This window comes from Dipodomys ordii, unplaced genomic scaffold (assembly GCF_000151885.1).
Source record: "Dipodomys ordii isolate 6190 unplaced genomic scaffold, Dord_2.0 Scaffold23, whole genome shotgun sequence".
Lineage (NCBI taxonomy): Eukaryota > Metazoa > Chordata > Mammalia > Rodentia > Heteromyidae > Dipodomys > Dipodomys ordii.
Window position 1 is genome coordinate 115,082 of NW_012267239.1, and position 24,656 is coordinate 139,737.

The following is a 24,656-nucleotide window of genomic DNA, read 5'->3' on the forward strand; positions in this document are numbered from 1 at the left end:
GAAAGGAGAAAGTGAAAAACTACACAATGCAACACATACTCAGAAAGTGCAGTGACCACTCACTGCCTGTGGCTCTGGCACTAGACAGCACTGATGTCCTTCTGCAATGGTACTCTGGGCCTTCACAAGAGTTAGACTTTTTTTCCTCACTGTGTTGCCCAGGCTGGACTCAGTAATCTGATTTTTTTGGCTCCCTGAGCATCTGATACTGTCAATGCATGACACCCATGCCCAACTTTTTTTTTTTTAATTTGGATGAAACTCAGCATGAAATTACCTTTCTATTTTTGTGAAAGAATCCTTGCAGTATAGTCCTGGGTAAAATCAAAATCACAATTCTCCCATATCAACCTTCTGTGTGCATATGCTCCCTGCCTGGGTCAAAGTGACTATTCGAAGTAGAGTGATGCAGTGGCTTTTAGTCTAGGCTTTAGTTATTCAGGAACCACCTCAAATTAGTCCCACATTTTCTTCATCACCCAAAAGCAAATACATATCCATTATTCTCTTTCTGTGTTTTTGCATTCACCTATTCTGGATATTTCATATAAATGGGATTATGTGATATGTGGTCCTTTGTGGCTTTTTTGAAGTTCATCCATGTGTGAATGAATGAACTTCTTTCCTTTTTATGGTTCAGTGATAGTGCGTTGTAGGGATATATGAATATTCATTTATCAGGTGTTTGGGCTGTTTGCACCTTCTGGCCATTAAATTGATTCACATTGGTTTGTTTTTTTCCTGGTTCTGGAGATCTAATACAGGACCCTGTGCATGCCAGGCAAGTACTGTACCACATGCAGTACCCCTGGACCCTTGGCTATTATGAATAGTGCTGCTGCAAACAGTCCAGTATGTTTTTGTTTAACACCTGTTTTCAATTCTTTTGGTTATGTATCAAGGGGAGAATTGCTGGGTCATATGATTCATAGCAGGAACATTCAGAAGTATCTTCTCTTTGGAATATGTTTCGGAAAGAGATTAAGTAAGGATCACTGAGAGTTACAATTTTTTTTTGTGTGGTGCCAGGGATCAAATCTAGGGCTCAAACATACCAGGCAGGCACTCTTACTGCTAAGCCTCCACATCAGCTCAGGAATTATAATTTTATTCATTTTTAATACAAGTTTAACTTTCTTAATGCCTGTAGTGGGCTCTGTCTTTGACTGTTTCTAGTTCTCTACATACTCCTGGTTCTTCAGTGTGTTACATACAGATAACTGCCTTTCAGAGATACCTCCTGGTGATTATGTCACTGCATGGTCATGGGACTGCTAGTTCCTACCTTACAGACTTAATCTACCTCACTGACTCGTCATCAATATGCCTCAGTGACCACCTCTCAGTCAATTTCAACTCTTGGAACGTGTACATGCTTGCCTCAAGCCCACCAATTAAAATGCCCCATGGGAAAATTGTTTGAATAATTCCCTGGACCCATTGGCCATGGACCTTGCTTTTTCTCATGTGTACTTTCATGCATCCCCCCTTTCCATATACATACACATCATTACATCCATGTCCTTGGACCCCAGACTGTGTTCACCCTTAGAATCTGTGAGCAATAATCGTCTTTTTTTTTGGGGGGGGGTTGGTCGTGGGGTTTGAACTCTGGGCCCGGGCGCTGTCCCTGTGCTCTTCAGCTCAAGGCAAGCACTCTACCTCGAGCCACAGCACTACTTCCTGTTTTCTAGTGGTTTATTGGAGATCAGAGTCTCACAGACTTTTCTGCTTGGGCTGGCTTTGAACTATGATCCTCAGATCTCAGCCTCCTGAATAGCTAGGATTACGGGCATGAGCCACTGGCGCCCAGTAAGCATTAAAATTTTTATTTCCATCTGAACTACAACAGTTATACAGATGCCTGTTAAGTTCAGTTCAGTTAAGCTCTACTTGCCTCATACAGTTAAGTTTTATCTATTTCTTGCTCTGAGACTCAGTTTTCCTGTCTGAAAAAATGATGACCTGAAATTTTGTGCCTATGAAGGTGGCTATGTGGTTTCACAGAGATGAAAAGTTTGTTTTCTGCTCCATAGGGAAAAACTGGGAGAAAGGGAAGAAGGAGGGGATGACATTGCCCAAAAAGAAATTCTTTTTAAGTTTTATTTTGTTTTAATTTTTAAAACTGATACTATAAAGGTGTTGTACAGAAGAGTTACATTTGGGATGACATTGTTTAAAAAGAAATGCACTCTTAACCTGCCTTATATAACTGTAACTCCTCTGTATAACACCTTTATAATACCAATTAAAAAATTGAAAGTAATAAGCCAGGTGCTAGTGGCTCACTTCTATAATTCTAGCTACTCAGGAGGCTGAGATCTGAGGATCATGGTTCAAAGCTAGCCCTGGCAGGAAAAGTCCGTGAGACTCTTATCTCTAATTAATGACCAGAAAACCAGAAGTGGTGCTATGGCTCAAGTAGAGTGCTCACCTTGAGCTGAAGAACTCAGGGACAGTGCCCAGACCCAGAGTTCAAGCTCCATGACTGACAACAACAACAATAATAATATTTGAGTGCACCAAATGCTAGTGGCTCATGCCTGTTACCCTACCTACTGAGGAGGCTGAGATCTGAGGATCGTGGTACAAGACTAGCCTTGGCAGGAAAGTCTGATTCTGTTACCTCCAATTAACCATAAAAGGTTGGAAGTGGAGCTGTGGTTCACGTGGTAGAGTACTAGCCTCGAGCACAAAAAAGCTCAGGGACTATACCCAGGCCCTGAGTTCAAGCCCCAGTATGAGCAAAATAATAACAAATAATAATATATGGATGCATATAAGCCCAAATGTTTATTTCCTGTTGCCCCTTCTCAAGGGCAGATGTGCTACAGGCAATGCCCAGTTGTCTAGAGAATAAGCAGCAAGCAGCTATTGATCCCCCTCTCACTTTCCTGGTCTCTGATTATTGGATTGTGAAGATGATACCAGAGTCCCTGTGAGATGCTTGCTGCTTGCCTGTACAGGTGGCATGTAGGCACTTCCTGACACAACCCTCTAGCCCCTCATTGTCTCCTAACACATGCTGTTTCTTTGTACACACAGATGCCTCATTTGGAACGCCTCCTGGGTACAGCTGTGCTGCGGACCGGGTGGAAGAACAGCGCCGGCATCAAGATGGGCTACCCTACATTGATGACTCACCTTCTTCCTCCCCCCATCTAGGAAGTAAGGGCAGGGGCAGCCGGGATGCTTTGGCCTCAGGAGCCTTGGACCCCACCAAAGCGGTGAGTCACCCCACAGAGGTACACCAGCCACCTGCCTCCTTGGGCCAGGTGTGAAACAGGGAAGAGTGGTGGTGAGCTTGGCTCTGGGCCAGCCTGTGTCATTCGAGAGGCTTCTTGAAGGGTAGCCATTTGCTCAGGGACATGTGGGTAGCCAGGAGATGATAGTTGTCAGTGTTTGGAAGTGTGGGGCAATCACTAAAAATCTCCCTCATCCCAGCATCTGAAATGGGAGACAGCCTACTAAACACATTGTTTAAGGAGATTATGGGGCACTTTAAAAACTGATTGTATGCCAGAGGCAGCCCCCCTCGACTACCACATGGTGGTCTCAGCAGATGCTCTGTCACATACTCTGACATTCCTCATAGCTGACCCCTTCCTTGGCAACATCACCTCACAGTGGTCACAGGCTGGAGAATGCCATTCCCAGGGAAGTACTGAGCCTGCTCAGCCTAGCATGCTTTCTTGTGATGCATGCATGCACACACACACACACACACACATACCTGTACATATACCAATGAGCAAAATGAGTATGCCTTTCTCCTTGCTATAAGGAATCTATATATTTTCACTACAGTTGCTTTTCTTTGGGGCTGCTTTCTATTTATGTTTTGTGATTTCTAATTATGTTGGTGTCAGTCTGAAACATGAAGATGAGAGGAAGCTAGTGTTCTAACACCTCTTTGCATGTGCCTCTTCCAGCCTATGTCCAGTGTCACTGTCCTACATATTAGGAAATAGATTCAGAGAGGAGTACTTTCCTCAGGGCCACACAACTCTGAGCTGAAGCCTTCCTGCTTCTTTCTAAGGTGCTCCTTTCTTCAACTTCCTTGCCTTTCTCTTCCTCATCCTTCTCTCGCTGCCTTGTGAGCATGGTTTGATATCCATGTGTATCCTTTCAATAAGTTGAGTCCTGATTTGGGGATGCTCATCGTGGTCCATCCATCATCATCCCTGAGAGCGCTTCATCCAACCAGCCCTGAATGTATCTTCTGTCCTTGAGAAGAAGCTGATCTGTTCTCTCTCTGCTCAGGCCTTGTCCAGCTTGGCCTCTTATCTCAGTCAGCTCCTGACATGGATTATGACCCCCGCCTTTTAGCACCTGGTTTAGGGGCTTATCTGTAGAACTCTCATCCAGATCCTGTTCCCTGGCCCCTCAAGAGTTAATAGACTACTCATGTCAAACATGTGGCATATAATGCAGAACCAGGTCTGGAGTTCCCAATCCTAAGCATTCCACTTGACCCAGAATAGTAAGTGTGAGGAGAGAATTTGATTTGATTGGAGAAACTTTACTCAGTTTCCTTCCATAGCCTTCTGGTTAGGTACTCTTCCCAGTGTTTAGGGCCCCAGAGGTAGGTTCCCTTTACTGACCTGGAGATAGGGATAGCCTTGGCTTTCTGGTTTCTCTGACAGCTATGCAGACTTTCTTCTTTCATTTTCAGTCTTTGGTTTAAAAAAGGCATGGTTGGCCTTCCCTGGGGTCCCCAGGAAGAATTCTGAGATCTGAAACACCCTGACCCCAACCAGCATGGGTTGGAGACTTCATCCCTCCCTTTCCCTGCTTTGTTGGCTGGAGCTCTTCTGTCCTCTAGCTCCTGCTGTCCAGCTTTCAGACAGTTGGGTCAGGGGCATTGAGAGAACTTTCCTGGAAATGCTATGACAACACAGAGGTCTTCTGAATTATAAATCTTCTTCACCAGCACCCACCCTCAGAATAGGTCAGAGTTGAAACCAAGGCCAGGTACCCTCTTGCCCAGGGAGTAGCAAAGGCCTCAGACAGGTAGGATATTTGAGAGAATATATGCTTAATGGAGCCTGCTCAGCCTGCCAGGTCTTCCATTCAGAGGACTATAGCCAGTGCCCTATAGTAGTAGGGCACCCCAACATGTGACCCTGCATAGAGGCCAGCCCTTTACCCTTTGATTATGAAGGCCAGGCCTCACAGTGTTCATTGGCTGGGCCCCTGGATGTTGCCAACCCTGTGGCTGATAGGGTTACAGAACTGCTGAAAGTAGAAGGGAGCCCTTTGCCCAGCAGTTGGACTTGTTGGGAACTTTTAGCTGGGACAGCTGCTGCCTTGAAGCTAGGCTTTTGCACCTTAATTATTAATACTATCCCCTAGACTTGATGGAGGGGGGGGGGGCAAGTGCCCAGCAGAGCATACTCTCCAACCCTCAGATCACCAGGCAGCCAGCTGGCTGACAGGTGGTAGTTTTATCCACTCCACTCCCATCAGCTTTCATACCTTGTCCTGAATCCAGATGATTTTCTCTCAGTTTTGTGTTGGCTTTTTTCTGGCCTCAGGTTAGACTGTGGGCTTTTCTCCACTTTGCCTCCTTCTTCTTTCAGTTTACCTCTGGCTTCCTCTCCATCATGGCTTCCCTGCCTACCTGGCTCTGAGTGCATTCACTTGCCCTTTCTTAGAAGTGGCATGTGCACAGTCCAATCCTGCCCTTTGCTCTCCTTTTTCTCCTCTTTTACTTCCTCCCCTCTTCTATGAGATGGAGCTGGCTGGTTACTGAACCATTTCTGCCACTCATTCTAAGAAGTAGCCTTGTCCTGTATCTTCTTTCTACCCCAGCACCTTCCCTGGGCCAGATGGCCTTACCAGCAGCCCTGCCCTTCAGAACAGAGAGAATGGGACTTGGCTCCGTCCTGCCTATGCTGTTTTTCCTGTTGGCTTTCCAAACTGTGTGGGCAGAATAAGGCATGAAGTTCCCACCCAGGCACTCCCACCCACTCAGGCACAGGCATCTTGTGCTAGGCAAGGCCTGTGGAATCCCTCCCTGAGAACTGCTGTCCCCCTGGAGCTCATAGTAGCAAGATTGTTCCCAGATCAGGAAGAGTGGGTGAGTGGGTGGCTGCCATTGCTGGAGAGGACTGCCGTTCCTTTGCTTCTTCCCTTGTGATCCAGACACGGTGGGAGGCACATGTAGAGGGAGCTGAAGACTACTTCTCCAGACCCTGCCATTTGTGCGATGCTGAGAGGATGAGTCACACCCCTGCCCGCTATCTACATTGTACAAGTAGCAGACTTGTTGGTAGCACTAACAGGTTCTCAGTTCCTTGCCATTAGCTTCTATTTCTGGGACCTACTTGATTCTAGAGGAGGTTATAGAGCATCTGAAGAAGCCCTCCAGGCTTCCTGACATGCAGCCAGAACTAGGACCTGGCTAGATCTTCTAGAGGTCATTTACTGATTAAGTTATGAAATGAGTTTTAATTGAGCACTCTGTGTTCCAGGAATTGTGCTAGGCATGGGAAATTTTAAGTTCAGGTCCAAGTGTGCCCTAGAGCCACCTGTAGTAGAGCCACTGCTCAGTAGTCCCTGGGGGCCCTGTGTGGATAGACCTGGGTGTCATTTCCTTGGAGCGTTTGAGGCCTCCTATACACTTGCATGTGCCAGACACACAGATGTCCATTTACACTTACATATTCACACATAGTTACATGCACACAGGATTCCCAGTGTAACACAATGGCCCAAGAAGGCTTTTGAGATGATCCCAGTGGGGAGCAAGGATGTGATGCAATCTGTGGATACCTAGCTGGGGCACAAGGATTGAACTTTTCTCCCCCAGTTTTGTCTCACATGGCAGAGGCTCAGGGTCCAGAGGTAAGGGGCATTGATCTGACAGTATAGACTCCCTACAGTAGATCTGACTCTATCTTGTCTTACAACCCCTGGCCCTGGGTTCTTCCTGCTAGACCTGCCATCTGTAGCATGAAGTCCCTCCCTCTTCAAGGGCCAGGGAAGTAGAAAGAACAGCAGAACTTCAGGTTCAGAGTAGCCACACTGGGGTTCTAACCCTAAATCTGGTAGAGATCCCTTGAGGCTTGAGCTGACCTTTAGGACTTCTTCAAACCCTGGTTTGAGGAAGGCTTGGGGAGACTTGGTCCCCAGTCCATGTATAGTAACATCTGGAGGCATTTATGGCTGGTCTGTCTGTGAGGAGGTAATGGACAGGGATGCTAAACATTACCCTAGAAAACACAGGCCCACCCACCAGGCCCACACTTAAGCAGTGCTGAAGGTGAGGATCCTGCTCCAACTCTGTGGTTGTTTTTACCAAGTGGTATAAGAAAGAAGTTATGGGAGAGGCTATTTCTCCAGCTCCATGCCTGGGGACTAGCATGGTAGGGATTGGTTCAGATTTGCCCTTGGGCTCTGTAGGAAGACTAGCAGAGCAGTGTCAGCGCCGTGTCTTCACCTTCCATAGACATGGCCCCTCCTCGCACTGGCATCTTCTGCTGACTGACGGTGGGACCAGTTGGCCCAGAGCCTGACAGACAGGGTTCAGCCTTGGCCTAATGCGGCAGGGTGGTGCTGTGGGCACAGCCAACCTCAGATACTGACTAGGCCCAGGGAGCAGAGTAGGGAGTAGACAGGAAGTTCGTTGGCAGTTATTACCTTTGGCATCATCATCTCTACTGGTTTGCTAGGGCTGCTGAATGAAAGCATACGGCTGGACTCCTTGAACGGTAGAAAGTTTCTCAGAACTAGAGGTTGAAAGGCTGAGATCAATATGTCAGCAGGTGTGGTGTTTGATCAGCCTTTCTACTGGACCTCTTGGTGGCTTGATGAAATTTTTCCCTTGGTCTTTACATTGTCTCTCTGTACATATCTGTACCCTAAGCTCCAAATCTTAGGGAAATACCAATCATACTGGCTTAGAGACATCCTCTCAACTTCATCTTTATTTAATCACTTCAACATAGGAATGTAGAGGGGACATGACCTGTAGAGGGCCCATGCTGGCAAAGTCAGGATCTAAAAAGCTGAATCAGGGACATAGGCCCTGAGCCTGGAAGATGGGACTCTCCTTGGAGAAGAGTTGACAGCAGCCCCCAGGTCCAGTCACTGTAACTAGGGGAAGGAGTAAAGGCAGGTAGAGGGAGGCAGTACTGCCTGCACTTAGGCCAAGTCCAGGGGTCAGGTGACAGCAGTGGTTGGAGAATCCAGGTGAGGCCAGCATAAGAGAAGGAGCAATGCACTCTGATGCCCTTCCTGCCCAGGTCAGCCCTCATAGTCTCCTCTCTGTTTTCCTGTGTTCTTGATCCCTTCTGGCTCAGAGCTTCCTTTTCATTCCTTAACTGAGTGTAGTCAATATTTTCTTTATTGGTTTCTGACACAAGGTAAAGTGAGAGGGAAACCTTATAGCTCAGCACCAAACTTCCCATTTCCCAGTGTGTTGAGTCCCAGGTGGCCTTTGGTGGCTTTGCTGGATGGTCTTCTAAATTTCAGAGAGATCATGAGCAAGTGGCTGAGTATGTGCTGGGTTCACATACCTCTCCTTTTACTTCCTTATGGAGCTTCTCTGGGGCTTTGACATTATTTACCTGGGGCTGACTGGTGTGCTTCTCTTCTGCAGAGTGAATTGGATTTGGAAAAGGGCTTGGAGATGAGAAAATGGGTCCTATCTGGAATCCTGGCCAGTGAGGAGACTTACCTGAGCCACCTGGAGGCACTACTACTGGTGAGGAAGGGGCCACATGGTCCCAGGTCAGCTGTGGGAGCCTAGGGACAGCCTGCCCACAGGAGTCATCAAGTCATGCACACCATAGGAAGGTCAGAACATTCCACCTCCTATCAGAACATTCCACCTCCTAAAAGCTGACCTCCCCAAGAGGCAGTAGATACTAACAAGATAACTCCTTGTTCTCCCCCCACTCCATGGGATTTAAAATAAAAGTGAGACAGCACTTAATTTTTTGCTCAAGCCTATAATCCTAGCTACTCTGGAGGCTGAGGTCTCAGTATCTCAGTTTGAAGGCAGCTTGGGCTGAAAAATCTGAGAGACGCTTATCTCCAAATTTTGTCTCCAGCAAAAAATCTGGAACTGAAGGTTATAGTAGTAGAGCATCAACCAGAATGAAAGTGCCAAGCAAGAGTTCAAGGGCCTGAGTTTAAGCCATAGTGTTGGTGCATGCACTGCCCACCCGCGCATGCACACACAGAGAAAAAAAAATAACAGTGAAAGGTTTGGAATATAAGTCAGGGTTGTGAGTTCAGTTCCTGGCACCAAATAGGACACAAAGAAAAGAAAAGCGCACATCACATGCATCTGATAAGTGACAAGCCTTCTTACCTATGTCCTCCTCAGCCCATGAAGCCTCTGAAAGCTGCTGCTACCACCTCCCAGCCTGTGCTGACCAGCCAGCAGATTGAGACCATCTTCTTCAAAGTGCCTGAGCTCTATGAGATCCATAAGGAGTTCTATGACGGACTCTTCCCTCGAGTACAGCAGTGGAGCCACCAGCAGCGAGTGGGCGACCTCTTCCAGAAGCTGGTGAGGAGCTGGTAGTGCCATGGGCACTCATAGCTATAGGTGTGGCTGGTCCAAGGCTAGGCCTGTGAGCCACGGGTTGTATCTGAGGGCCTGAGATGCCAAAGGTTAACTTGCTGAGAGGGAGAAAATAAGAAATATGTTTCTACCCTATCCCAGCTGAGTCCAAGTGGGTCCAGTAAACAGGACATCCTTCTTTCTTTACTTGGCTCTATTCAGTTTTTTCAAGGATTTGTCTTGGGGCTGGGAAGGTGGCTCAGTGGTAGAGCACTTGCCTTGCATGCATGAGGCCCTGGGTTTGATTCCTCAGCACCACATAAGAAAAAAGACAGAAGTGGTGCTGTGGCTCAAGTGGTAGAGCACTAGCCTTGAACTGAAGAGCTGAGGGACAGCGCCCAGGCCCAGAGTTCAAGCCCCATGACCGGACCCCCAAAAAAACAAAATCAAGGATTTGTCTCTATGTGGATTCAGCTGCCCATTTGGTGGCTCCTGTGAACACAATGGTTTTGTCACATAGGATGACAGGACTTGGATGGACCCTGGGCAGAGGAGAATGGAGGTTGGGCATTACCTGGAGAGGCAAGTCTAGGTGGAAGCTGAGCAGAGCTTCATTACACAGTCATTTTCAGGGTCTACCAACCAAAACTGAAAATAATTACATCTGTACTGAATATGTAGAGACTTTCTCTCCTGTGTCATTTCCCCCTGAATACAATGTAACAATACTTACATATTGCTTAAATTGGGTTAGAGATGATTTAAAGTATACAAATTGAGGATAATAGTGCTACTTGTGTTCCAGCTACTTGAAACACTGAGCAGGAGGACTGCTTGAGCCTCTCAGGAGTTCCAGGAGTTGGAGTTGGCTACTATGTTGACAACATAGTAGGACCTATCTCTCAAAACAAAAAAAAAAGGGGTGGGGTGGGGTAGGGGAGAGGTGAAGGAGCCTGAAGGTCTATGACTCACATCTATAATCTTACTAAGGAGATTGAGGCCTGAAGGGTGAGCATTATGTATAAACTCCAGTTCAGAAAAGAAAAAAAGGCACCAGGAATGTATCTCAAGGGTAGAAAGTATGTTTAGCATGTGTGAGGCTGTGGGTTCAATCCCCAGCCCCCCAAATAAAGTATATAGGGGAGAGATGAAGGGGTCCAAGAACCAATCCTTCATGGTTATTGAAGGATAACTATGCTTTATTTCATCTTTACAAGTATATATATTTAGTTTCATGGAACAAACTAAAAAAAAACAAAAAATATTGCATTGGGAGGGGAGACACAGGCAATTAAAAATCTCAAGTAGTAGGAAGATTGCCCTGGGTACTGAAAGAGTCTGAAAAAATAATAACCTGGGTCATTTTCTTGGCCCTCAGCTCCTTCAAGCAGCTGTTCTCAGAGCCTGGAGCTTCTTAAGATATTCACACTGACTTCTTTGAGCCTTGCAGGAATCAGGCTGTGGTCTTGTGGACAGGTTGGAGAAATGCAGGAAAGGGTTGATCTGTAACTGAGGACCTACAAGGAATTCCACATGGACCACCAGACAGCCATATGCTGTGAGGAGGTGTGGCTCCCATGGAACCAGGCTCTGCTCAGATATGGATGGGTAGAAGGTGCACCCAAGGGGCAAGCACAATCTTACGTGCACTAAGGCTGCCCTCAAAGGCAGATACTGGTTTTTGAGGGGTTTTTTTGTTCATCATGGGGCTTGGACTGAGTGCTTCAGCCCTGTTCCTGAGCTTTTGTGGTCAAGGCTAGCATGCTATTAGTCTGAGCCGTAGCTCTACTTCCTGGAGTCTCAACTTTCCTGCCTGGGGCTGGCTTCGAACCTTAATCCTCAGATCTCAGCCTTCTTAGTAGTTAGGATTACACATGTGAGCCACCAGTGCCTGGCTGTTTTTTAAGATACTCCTTAGGAACAAACCAACAAACAACAACAAAAAACATTTTCCTGACTTTAAGGGCTTTAATACTTAAGGACAGATAGTGTTGGACAACAGAATAAAAATTTCTGAAAGGACTCAGTAGGCCACCTATTTGACAAAAGTTTCTTTAGGAACAATATCCACCTCCTCAGATGTGTAAAAACCATCCTCAAGGTGACACAGGATGGGTGTGGCCTGCCAGGAAGTCAGGTCAGAGGCCTCTCTGTCCATCTTTGACCCTAGGGCATGGATGACACTTTTTTTAAACCTATTATTATTATTATTATCTTTAAGTAGTTGTGCAAAGAAGATCCTGTTCTACAAAACAGGTGTCTGACAACATTATGGATGATACCTTTAAAAAGTGACCAGAATTCAAACAGTTCTCTTAGAGAACCACAGGGGAAAAAAAGAGAGAGAAAATGTTATTGTTATTATTTTACCTGTGGGCTGCAAAAGTGAAGCAGGTGGGCGAGGCTGTAAGCCCCACAAGTTTTCCATACTGCTCCAGTCCTTAAGGTCCAATAAATGTATTAAGATTAAAGGATCAATGTCTAATAAACTACCGGTAGCAGCAGAGCATAAATGTGCTCTTCTTGACATTCTGCTACTGGCACCCACATAGCCATGGGTACTACCTGCAAAAGAAATAAAGATGTAGAAAGTATATTGTATATGCTTGCACAAATTTAAGCATACATAAATGAAAAAAGGGTTAACACTTGACTAGTGGTAGTTTACATAGGAATTCATGTTCATGATGAGACACACAAAGGAAAAAGGTTGCCAGACACCAGCACAGTGATTGAGCTGTAACTTCATTAGTATACAGAACCCAAGAGCATGATCAAATCTATCTAGAATATATACAGAATATATATTACAGAAATATATTACAGAAAGCAGTTAGCTATTTGCTGCTTCTTACTATTCTTATAGACCACTATACTTTAGCTAAACCTTGTCCTTTGTGCTAACGATCCTATTCCTGAATAGACATCAATGGCTTTACCATCTATTTCAGGTTCTCTCTTTCAGAGCTAGTATCACTACCATTTTGTGTATCTATATATGTATATGTAAGTATGTCATATACAGAAACATACTGCCTAATGAGTATTCACAAAGCAAATCTATGTAGATGAAGATATGAGGGAATATAGGTGGAATGGGAATATGATAGAATATGTAGAACAAATATATTTGTTCACAGTGTACTGTGTACATGTATGGAAATATCACAATAAAACCCTTCTCGTATTACAAATGTATGTTAACTCAAAAACAAAATTCTATTTGGTTTTAAACTAGTCTTTCTAAAAGATTATACTATTTGAGCTGTCTATAGAGTCTATCATACTTCAGTTAAGAAAATCAACACAAGGAAAGGGTACACCCAAGGAAGGTGAAGAAGAGAAGAGGGGCAGGTAACTGAAGGGAGAGAAGGGGGAGGAATGCAGTCAAGAATTCATTGTGCATATCCCAAAATTAAGTAATGGAAGGGATGGGTTGAAGAGGAGTGAGAATATTTAAGGGGGCTGAGAATGTTGAAAAGGTGACACTGATCAAGATGCATTATATTCATAAACTGCATTGTTGTATGGTACCTCCTTTGTATAACTACTTAAATAGTTTTAAAAAATAAAGTCTTATCTCATGGATCCTAAAATTGCTCGGTAAGGTTAATCCCCAGAACTTTCTAACGTTAAAAACAGATTGGTTTTGCTTGTCTAGAATTTATAAAAATGTAGTTAACATTATACTCTGCTTCTTGTTCAATATTACACCTATGAGACTCATCTATATTGCTTTATATAGCAACCGCTGGTTCATCTTCATTGTTATAGTAAATAATAAAATGTCATCATAACAAAAAAAAAAAAAAGGTGACCAGAAGCCAGGCATCGGTGGCTCACACCTGTAATCCTAATTACCCAGGAGGCTAAGATCTGAGGATCACAGTTCAAAGCCAGCCCAGGCAGGAAAGTCCATGAGATTTTTCTCCAATAAACTACTCAAAAAAACCAGAAGTGACACTCTAGCTCAAGTGGTAGAGCACTTACCTTGAGTGAAAGAAGCTCTGAGACAGCATCTAGGCCCAGAGTTCAAGTCCCTGGGACTTTGGGGGGGTAAAGGGGAGTGACCAGAGCTGGATATGGTGATACATACATGCAATCTCAGCACTGGAGAGGCTGAGGACGAAGATTATGAGTTAGGTGGTCAGCCTGAACTATAAAGTGAGACCTTGTCTCAAAGAAAAAAAAAAGATGGAAAAAGGATTTAAGTACACACCTAACCATGATACAGATAGAGTATAATTTGTCCAAGAGGGAGCACTTGTGAAAGAGCCCAGGGATAGAGGAGCAATTCTCTCTTTTCTTTTTTCTTGCTAGTCCTAGGGCTTGAACTCAGGCCATGGGCACTGACCCTGAGCTTCTTTTGCTCAAGGCTACTACTCTACCACTTTGAGCCATAGTAACACTTCCAGCTTTTTCTGTTTATGTGGTACTGAGGAATCAGACCCAGGGCTTCATGTATACTAGGCAAGCACTCTACCACTGAGCCACATTCCTAGCCCCAATAAAACAGTTCTCTAGCAGAAGCTGTAGAATCTGTGTTTATCTTCCAGTATGTATGTTTTTTTTTTTCTTTTAGTCAGTTGTGGGGCTTGAACGCAGGGCCTGAGCTATGTCCTTGAGCTCTACCACTTTGAGCCACAGCGCCACTTCTGGTTTTTGAGTGGGTAATTGGAGATAAGACTCTCAATGGAGACTTTTCTGCCTGGGCTAGCTAGCATTACAGGCATAAGCCACTGACTGCCCTGCCCAGCATATAAGATTCTGTGATGTGTGAAAAGACCTACTACCAGGTCAAAAGTGAAGAGCCAGGAGATTTCGAGTAAGGGTCTCAATGTCAGAGCTACCCATTGCAGAGGTTTGCCCCTCTGTCCTGGAACAATCACTAGAAAGCACTTGCCCTGATGTGTTTCTGAAGACAGCTGATCATGACTCTAGGATTGCCTAGGCCTTCTGCACACACGCTCTTTTCCCCAGACCATTCTCTCTCCCACAGGACTCAAGTCCTTTAGGCGCAAGGAATGGCCTCAGGATGTCCCTTCTACATGTACAGAATGTAGGGTTCCCTTGTGCCTCCTGGTCTGTCCATGTTAGTGCTCACTCTGGCCTCTCCTTGGCTTATTTCTGGTTTAAAGAGGCCAGAGTGTTCTACTCTGGGGTGTGTCTTTCCTGTTGGCAACTGCTGGAGTTCCTGCTGCCTGGACAGGAGACATACACTGGACTCAAGGTTAGCGTTAAGGCCTGACAAATGGACATGGCACTAGTTTGCTCAGATTCTTTCCTGTCTTCTTTCCCCATGACCAAAGTGTAGGACTACATTCCTAACAATGCTTCCATCTTCAGAGTACCTCTGTCATTTCTCTGTGTACTGTGTCAATAGTTCTAAAACTTTTGGATTGGACTCAACCAACAGCTCTCCAAAGAAACAGAATAGTGTTATTGGAAAAAACCTACAACTAGCACTCTCCCTATAATAACATTCCAAAATCACTTGGAAACTTTATTTAATAATCAGTGAACATTGGGACTTAAGTTTGGAAAGTTTCCTCTGGTTTTTCCTAGTGTCCTTGAGCTACCTTTGTGCAGCAGATAGACTGAGGAGGCAGCTGGGGTGTTTGGGAAGTTTGTCCCCAGTCAGTGTGTTCTGAGTATATCTTTATCCTGGGCTGAATGCTGGGGTCTCCACAAGGACAGACTCATCCCTTAGCAAGTTTGGGCAGTACTCTTAGAGGTGCTCCAGCTAGGAAAGTTCTAGGAGCCAAGGAACATGGTGTGCCCTCTTTCTGCTTTGATACCTTATCACCAGCCTGGGGCTGGTAAGCCATGTATGGTAACACAGACTTAACCACACCCTCTTTACTGCCCTTCTTCCGGGGCTATACTGGCTCTCTTCTATTGCATGGAATTTTGTTTCTGGATGAAAATTTACATAGCTTTGTTTTTGGAGGGTTTTGTTTTGTTTCTCTGTTTTTTTTTTCTTGTATGTGTATGTATTTGTCTTTCTGATCATTTCAGAAAGAGTTGCAAAACTACAAAGAACTTTTGTTTATCCTTCACCCACATACACTGATTATAAATTTTGTGTTTTATATACACACACACACACACACACACACTCACACACACTTTATAGTTTGAGATAAGTTGCAGACATCTGTCCTTTTACCCCTAAATACTTCATTGTGTTTTTGCTAAGAACAAGGACATTTTCTGCCATAATCCACAGTATAATTTATCATATTTAGGAGATCTCACATTGATAGGACACTATTACTCAATATGCTGTTCCTATGCAAATTTCCCCCAAGTTAGTGATCGTGTTCTTTATAGCCATCTTTACTCTGTGACTCAGGAGTCTATCCAAAGTTTCATGATGTACTTAGTTGTCATGTCTCTTTGGGCTCTCTTGATCTGTACCAATTTCTTAGACTTGACTTGCCTTCCATGACTGACATTTTTGAAGGATACAAGCTGGTTTGAGTCTGTCAGATATTTCTTCAGGAACCAATTCTGGTTGTGCATTTGCATTTCTCTTTTCTCTTTCTTTTTTTTTTTTTTTGTGCCAGTGTTGGGCTTGAACTCAAAGTCTAGGCACTGTTCCTAAACTTTATTGCTCAAGGCTAATGCTTTACCACTTGAGCCATAGCTCTACTTACAACTTTTTTGGGGGGTAGTTAATTGAAGGTGAGAGTCCTACAGATTTTCCTGTTCAGTCTGGCTTCAAAGCACAATCCTAGCTTTCTGAATAGCTAGGGTTACAGGTAGGAGCCTCAGGCACTGGGGAAGTTCTGTATTTCTGGTGCAGAGCAGTACTATGGCAGTAGGCTGTGTCCTTGGTGCATCATATCCAGTATCTAGAGGCATTGGCTCTCCATTTGTGCAGGATCATACAGCTCTTTTTTTGGTTTTTTTTTCTAAGCTAAAAGTGTGAGAATTCACTGCTTAGAATATCTCACACTAGCCGGGCGCTGGTGGCTCACACTTGTAATCCTAGCTACTCAGGAGGCTGAGATCTGAGGATCGTGGTTCAAAGCCAGCCCGGGCAGGAGAGACCATGAGACTCCTATCTCCAATAAACCACCAGAAAACCGGAAGTGGCGCTGTAGCTCAAGTGGTAGAGCGCTCGCCTTGAGCTGAAGAGCTGAGGAACAGTGCCCAGGCGCAGAGTTCAAGCCCCACAACCTACCAAAAAAAAAAGAATATCTCACACTAGGAAGAGGTGACCTGTTTGTTTAAACAGGAGAGGAGAAGTCATGAAAGGGTCTTTATTTTGACACCCTCCAGATCTCTTACCATCTCTTCTTCTGAGAAGGTGTCCTGATCCTCAAGCCAGGTCTTGGTTTGGTGAGAGGCACTTACTTGGTAACTAAACAAGGAGGGAGGAGGAAAAGAAGTAAATATTTTGGATCTCATCATTGTAATGATGAGAAAACCCGGATGCAAAGAGGAAGTAGCTTCTCTGGGATTGTCAGCATGGCAGAGTTCAAGCAGGGCATCTTTTGGCCACTGCTATTACCCAGGCACTTGTGGCTCTCTGTGCAGTCTCTACTGGGAACATAGCCAGAAGATTAGGTCTGGCTTACCCAGAATCTGGGATTATCATCTGCAGAAACACAAAATTCAATATAAATGCAAATATGTGTGGAAATGAAATTTAGGTTAGACACAGTACAAACTCTAGGAACAGCAAATGCCTCCAGCTTCCAGCTCTAAATCAGCTGCTATAGGTGTCTCTGATCTGGCCACCAGGTTAACTCCCACCTGGGTTTCCTAGTCCTAGATGAGGCAAGAATTTGTTTCCTCCTTGCTGTCTGTAAAGGTGATATAGGAGCTAAAGTTGACCATGGTGATTACACATACCCATCTACTCCCCCCATGGAAGTCATGGTGCAGTTGAATGTGTGTTTAAGTACAAGGCTTAGTGAGGGAACTCTGTGTTAATGTCTTTGGTGTAATAATTGACAGGCTTTTGCCTCTCACTTTAGAGTTGGCAGGTCTTGCACCTGCCATGTGTGCAGCATGATACCTGGACACCCCTACCAGATCTGGGATGAACTTGAGTCTGGGAAGCAGGAGCCCCTGAACAACCAGACTATGTGCTCTGAGGGCATTAGACATGTCAGAGTAGAATGCAATAGGCCTAAGGGTCTACTGACCTCCATGTCCAGGAGGGCCTTCTGCAGTCAGAATGAGAAAGTTCTGCTCAAGCTTTCTGCACAGAGATGCTTCCTTTCTTCCTCACTACCTCAAACTTCAGCTGCTGCTCATAGCACCCTTTTAGTAAAATGAGGTGGGAGGAATAAGCAGCTCTGGAAAGGTGCCATTACCTGCACAGAGCTCTGAGTCACTTCTCAACATGTCATTGTAGGAGCAGGAAGTATGCTTAATGTGTGGGGAGGAGGAAGCAGGTAGGAGGGATTGGCATAGAGAGGCTGAGGTCTATGTAACCCTGTATGTTCCTATGGTTTCTCTAGAGCTGTACACAGGATCCCAGTCCTCATAAAGATAGAGAGTAACAGCATCTGTCCCACACTTTCTTCCTTTCTCCCTTCAGGCCAGCCAGCTGGGTGTATACCGAGCCTTTGTGGACAACTACGGGGTTGCCATGGAAACAGCTGAGAAGTGTTGCCAGGCCAATGCTCAGTTTGCAGAAATCTCTGAGGTAACGGATACTTTGACATTGTGCAGACCAGTCAGCACCACTGACTTCACCTGTGTTCTGAACCACTTCCCACAGTGGATTATGGAATGGTTGTTAGTAGAACCTGGCATGAAAGAACAAAGTACACCAAACTCAAGTCTAGTTATGAACCCTAGAACTGATTCAGATCTACTCCTGTCGTCTTCATCAGTTCTAGGTCTGGGACACTGTTGTGATTAGACAGGAGTAGCCCTCAGAATGTCCTACCTCCTCAAAAGCTAAGGGTAGACTCTTATCTTAGTCTACTTTATGTTGCTATGTTACCCAGAAACTGGGTAATTTATAAAGAATATATGATGTGACTTTGTTGCTTTATAACATGACAAGGCATCCTGTGGTGGGACATAGCAAGCAAGCTAGTTCAGGTCTCTCTACTGCTTAAAGCCACTAATGCCATCATGGAGGCCCCAGCCTCATGGCCTCATCTAAGCCTAATCTCCCAAATACCCATCTTCAATACCATCATCATGGGCATTAGGAGATTGTTTCCAACACATGAATTTTTAGAGGGTACACTCAAAGCCCAGCAACAATGTTCCGTGGACACTCTCTTATGCTATCTGCCTGTAGTCAGTAGAGTCTGTAATTTTGCCCTTATATCTCTTGTACATCTTGGAGCTTACTCTGTACCTTGTTGCTGGAGACAGAGCAACTGCTCTGTTCTTTTTCTAATCTACCAGTGATCTTGAAAGCACAAGGAAGTGAGGGCATTGTTGCCTCTGTAGACCTATGCCAGGAAGAAAGCTTCTCCTTATTTGCATTTAGCCCCTGGAGGACTGAAACCTCAACCCACAGAGTATTGTTAGCCTCTGGAGCCTTGAATGAGCCCCTCAGATACAGAGAAGATGAATACGCCATCCAGGGCCAAGAGCTGACCCAGGACCAGAATTCAGCAAAACTCCTGGGTCTCTGTGTCTCCAAATGTATTCCTCCTGCTGTTCTGTGTCCTGTCTGCAGTGCTGATAGGAACCATGTGACATTTCAGGGGGGTGGGGGTTGTCTGTTGTCACTCTTGCCATTGGATGGGTCCCACTCCCTGGAGCTATGACTTCTGACTTGCTTCTTTTTCACCTAACAAGAATTCTTGATAGGAAGACCTCTGTTTAAGAAAGGAAGCATTGCGGCTGGTACAGTGGCTCAGTGGTAGAGTGCTTGCCTTCACGTACAGGCCCTGAGTTTGATTCCTCAGCATCACATAAGCAGAAAAAAACCGGAAGTGGCGCTGTGGCTCAAGTGTTAGAGTGCTAGCCTTGAGCTGAAGAACTGAGGGACAGAGCCCAGCCCCAGATTTCAGGCCCCACAATTGACAAAAACAAAAAAAGCCAGGCACCAGTGGCTCATGCCTGTAATCCTAGCTACTCAGGAGGCTGAGATCTGAGGCTCACAATTCAAAGCCAGCCCAGGTAGGAAAGTTCGTGAGACTCTTATCTTTAGTAAATCATTAGAGAACCAGAAGTGGCACTATGGCTCAAGTGCTAGAGCACTCGCCTTGAGCTAAAGAGCACAGGGACAGCATCCAGACTCAGAGTTTAAGCCCCATGACTGACCAAAAAAAAAGTATTAGAAAGAGAAATAGAAAGTAGAAATACATAGTGGGGCCAGTTTCTTTTGCTGAGAAACAACCTTTGACTAACACACCTGGGCTTTGTTCCAGAGACACGTTGCTATTTCATGACTTGGCATTGGGGACTTGGCACTAATTGCCTCCCATGGTGCTATTTTGTGTCATGCTGCTCTTCCTGAGCCCATAGGGTGCCCACCAGCCATATCATCCCCTGGAAATTCTCTTTGTTCTCTTTCTTTCATTGAGTTAACTCCCATACCCTTATCAGCTGAATTCTGACTGGTTTCTGATCTTTTGTTTGTTTATCTTTGTACTAGTACTGGGGCTTACACTCTGAACCTCACATTCTTGCTTGGCTCTTTCTATTCAAGGCTGGCTGGCACTCTGCCACTTGAACTATGCCTTAAGTCCTGACTTTTTGCTGTTAGTTGAAGTCTCACAGACTTATGCCTGGATTGGCTTTGAAAACAGGATCCTCAGATTGCAGCCTCCTGAGTAGCTAGGATGGTAGGCGTGAGCCATTGGCACCTGACTAACCTGGTCCTTTTAAAGAACAGGTGGCAAGGTTTAAGTTGACTTGGACAGGTTTCTACAGAGAAAGGAGGAAATCATGAGGGGGAAGATACCAGATTGCTACCTTGGTTGGAAATTTGAGCCAAGGCTGCAACCCAGAGATGAGCTCAGAATATATCAGAAGTGAGCCTTCTGTGACATTTTGAGGTTCTTTTACCATCAGAACATCTGCAGGGTTGGCAGAATGACTGAAGTATAAAATACCTACTTAGCAAGCCCTGAGTTTAAACCCTAGTACCACCACACACACACATACACCAATAACAATATCTATGCTGGTTCTCTATCCAGGAGAGTAAATGCAGCTGTCAGAAGAGCAAAATCAAGCTCAAGGACAAGGAAGCAGGAGGCTATGTGGTAGTGGTAGGGACTGGGTCAGAAGTCCCAGAGATCAATACTTAGGAGTCAATACTCTGGCATGGGGCTCATGAATTGCCTCAAGAACCAGAAGTAAGTAGTGATTTTCCACCTTCTCCCCAGACCAGCAGTCCTGTGAGATGGGTGTGAGGCAGTGTCCACTTCGCATGAAGTGCCTAGGCTGGCTTCTGTGAGATGCCAGCTCTTCAGGTGATAAATAAATGAAAAGAGCCTCCACAGCCAAGCAAGTTTGTAAAATGCAGGTTAATCCAAACTCACTGAGGCTGGGCATCCCAGAACTTGTGTCTTGCACTGTCTAGTGACATGTGGGATGTGGATCACCTCCCAGCTCCCATGAGCTCAGCACCTGGTTTCTGCCTTTAGTCTCTTGTGTAGCTCTCCCACCCACTCACACCCTTTAGGAACTGCTGAGTTAGACACAGGGAAGAACAGTCACTTTGAGAGATGTTAATTTTTAAACTCTTGGCTAAAAGATACCAAAGTACATGATTATCTTTGGCCCTGTGAGCTGAAAGACACCATCATTCAATTCTAAGAAGTTTTTTACAGCATTAGATGGCAGGGCATTATCAGGCTACTTCTTGTTCGTAAGATAGGTGTGCATTTGTTGCGTAGAAACCTTGTACTGGGGGCCTCCTTACAACTGCTTCCCAGAGATAACTTTAGCTATGTCTTCAATGTATTTATGCTGCAACATGGTCTGTCCACTAACAAACCCTTCCCTCACCGTGGGAATCTTAGCACCTTGTTTTATAGCAAGCATATTTTAGCAAGCATATTTGTATTTCCATTCCACACTGTAGGGTGGGGTCAGATCCAGCATTGGTCTAACTACTGACAGGATCCCTTGACTGCTGTTACAGGCGAGTGCTCTTGTGATTCACCAGCTGCCCACATGCTGTTGAACCACTCCAAGAAAGAATTTGCCTGTTTTCAAGATTCTCCATGTCAGTTGTTCTTAACCAGAGATGATTTCATCCCCAAGGGACATTGCCAAGGGACATTTGGCAATGCCTGCAAACAATTTTTGTTTCCCTGACAGGAGGTTAAGGATATTACTGCACCTGAAGGTGGAGGCCAAGGGTGCTGCTCAGCATCTTGCAGTGCATGGAGCAGCAGCTCATGACAAGCATTTTCTGACACCAGATGTCAACATGTTGTTCTAATGGAAGCATTCAAGGCTTCTTTTGTGCTTGTCTATGGGTGGGTCCCTGCTCAGCAGCTCAGATGCCCCCTGAGATTTGCTGCATCTGGGGTACTTGGTGGGGAAAGAAGGCAGTGTTTCTGCTTATGGTTCCTGACTGCAACTTCTTGCCACATCAAAGTTTCTTCAATTGTCTCATGTGAGTGTGTATTTTTCTCTCTGCAGAACCTGAAAGCCAGAAGCAACAAGGATGCCAAGGACCCAACGACCAAGAACTCTTTGGAAAGTGAGTTCTCTGTGCCTTTGTGTTTAAGTGTGGGGGTGGAGGTGCTGTCAGCACCACGCAGCAGGCAGGCAGTCACCCTGCTTTTTCCAAGTACCTTCATCTCTCCTTGCCTGTCTCTCTACAGACCTGCTCTACAAGCCTGTGGACAGGGTGACAAGAAGCACGCTGGTCCTCCACGTGAGTCACCTCCTAGGTGATACAGACATTCTCCCTGAGCAGGCAGGGCCTTCTCTGGGGCTCTGGTTTCTCCTATACTGGGGGTGCCCTGAGTTCAGAAGCTCTGACAGAGGATCTTGTCTGATGCCCTGAGATACTGTAGTCTGTGCCCTGGCCTGTAGTTTGTCCAGGTATCAGGCATGCATGTTGTCAAGCTGTGTATCATGATAGGGATAAGATGGAGCTGCTTGAGTGCACTGAAGCTGAGGGGCTACCCTGTCACTGCCAACCCAGGTGCTTCTTCATGCCTAGGCTCTCTTTGCAGATGAGACTTGGGATCTCAAGGGGATTTTGTTTCTCAGAAGCACCAGGGAGCTGCTGACCTTGGGCAGGAATGACTTACATTCCTAGCTGAGAAAGTGTCAATATTTCTATCTGGCTTCTAAAAAGTCCTTGGCTTTCATCTAAAGGAGGAGTCAAAGGTTTTTCTCCTGACCTTGTACAAATCATTGGTTCTGGGCCAGGACTGATTCTACCCTGAGAGACATGCAACAATGTCTTGCAGACATACTTTGTTGTCACAGGTACAATGAGGGCAGTATGCTATGAGCATCCTGTGTGTACTGTGAACAGGCCAGGGACAATACTAAATATCCTATGCTGCACAAGACAGTCCCTCTGCCCCTCCTCACCATAACAGAATCATCTGACCCAAAATGTCAGTAACACCAAGGTATAGAAACCCCACCCTGAATCCCCTCTTGGCCATGTGCAAATAGCATGAGTGTGTTGGCACATGTTGTGGGACCAGGGCCTGCTTCCTGAGAGCATGCTGGCCATGCGTGGGAAGCCAGCAGCTCTGGGTTATGCTCAGTGTGGTTTACACACAGTGGTTTGTACCAGTCTTCCTCTCTAACTCTGGTCTTTCTACCTGGGATAGGACTTGCTGAAGCACACTCCCTCCAGCCACCCTGACCATCCCCTGCTGCAGGATGCCCTCCGCATCTCTCAGAACTTCCTATCCAGCATCAATGAGGAGATCACACCCCGCCGGCAGTCCATGACAGTGAAGAAGGGAGAGGTAAGTGTGACTGCTGGGGGATACAGGACATTTTCAGTCTCAGACCTGGATCCTTCTCTAGTCCTCTGTAGACAGTTCAGCCTAACACAGGAAACACAGGCCCTTGAGATTCTGTAACCCTGGTTGGGTTCAACCCAGTCTGAATGAGGTATCAGAGTTGCCTTATAGGAGTAACTGCATGCCTCATGCCCACTAGACAGTGTCTCCACCTCATAGCTACCTGTTTTTCCACTGTTTCTGTTGAGTTCCATCCAGAAAGAGATAGCACTTTGCCTGGAATCTTCTACTTCCTCCTGGGTAGTCTTTCATTGAAAAACTGAACACCAAGTTTAAGAATTTAAGAAGGGCCGGGTGTCAGTGTTTCACACCTATAATCCTAGCTACTCAGGAGACTGAGATCTGAGGATCGCAGTTCAAAGCCAGCCTGGGCAGGAAAGTAGTGAGACTCTTATCTCCAATGAACCACCAGAAAACCGGAAGTGGCGCTGTGATTCAAGTGGTAGAGTGCTCGCCTTGAGCTGAATAGCTCAGCACAGTGCCCATACCCAGAGTTCAAGCCCCATGACCAACCAAAAAAAGAATTAGGTGAAGAAAGGGAGGGGCCCATGTTTGTATTTGATATATGCAAATGGTTGAAGAAGTTGATGTCTTCAGCCTGTAAATTTTCTTTCCCTCGCCCTGTAGCAGCTACTCAACAGTCATTCTCCTTTTATGCATGTCATCAATAAGCAGGCATTGGTCTGCACCTTTGCCACCTTAGATCCTCCCTGAAAGAGGCCCTGTGTATTGCTAAGCAGATGCCTTTTCAGCCTCTTATTAAGTATAGCATCTATTAAGTACAAAATTCAATTAAGCATATCTGAGAAGCATAGGCCAGGAACTGGTGTCCGTGTGAGCATCCTTTGTTAGAAGCTGTGTGAAAGTGACAGGAGCTGACCTCTCGGCCTCTGGAGTTTTATGCAGGAACAGGAGCTGTGATGTCTAGGCAGAACATGACCCCAACTATACTCACCTCTGAGAACCACTTTCTCCTCTTCTGGCTCATGTGCCATGTGTGCACTGCTGAGATAATGCCAGTGCAGACCTGCCCAATCAATACACAAGGTTTCTTTCCCTCTCACCTGCTGTCAGCCCTGTGTTCCTCCGCTTGCTTCTCTGGGTTTGGTGGTTTTTCCTGGTGGGCTTGGTCTGGGAAGGGCTGAGTAGATGACAGAGCTTTTTACTGTATTTATTTGACAGGCTTCTCCAGCCAT

General features: G+C 45.6%; 1 protein-coding gene across 1 annotated transcript in view; it reads left to right on the forward strand.

Moving 5' to 3' along the window:
* The window catches only part of Bcr (breakpoint cluster region), a gene marked incomplete at its 5' end in the record, with an annotated part of 143,055 nt that overhangs the window by 67,252 nt on the left and 51,147 nt on the right, over window positions 1-24,656 (forward strand). Inside the window, 7 exons of the mRNA XM_013014243.1 lie at window positions 3,046-3,227; window positions 8,606-8,710; window positions 9,338-9,523; window positions 18,075-18,182; window positions 22,106-22,166; window positions 22,291-22,343; window positions 23,263-23,403. Coding sequence (XP_012869697.1) covers window positions 3,046-3,227; window positions 8,606-8,710; window positions 9,338-9,523; window positions 18,075-18,182; window positions 22,106-22,166; window positions 22,291-22,343; window positions 23,263-23,403 — 836 coding nt within the window. The remainder of the gene's footprint in view (window positions 1-3,045; window positions 3,228-8,605; window positions 8,711-9,337; window positions 9,524-18,074; window positions 18,183-22,105; window positions 22,167-22,290; window positions 22,344-23,262; window positions 23,404-24,656) is intronic.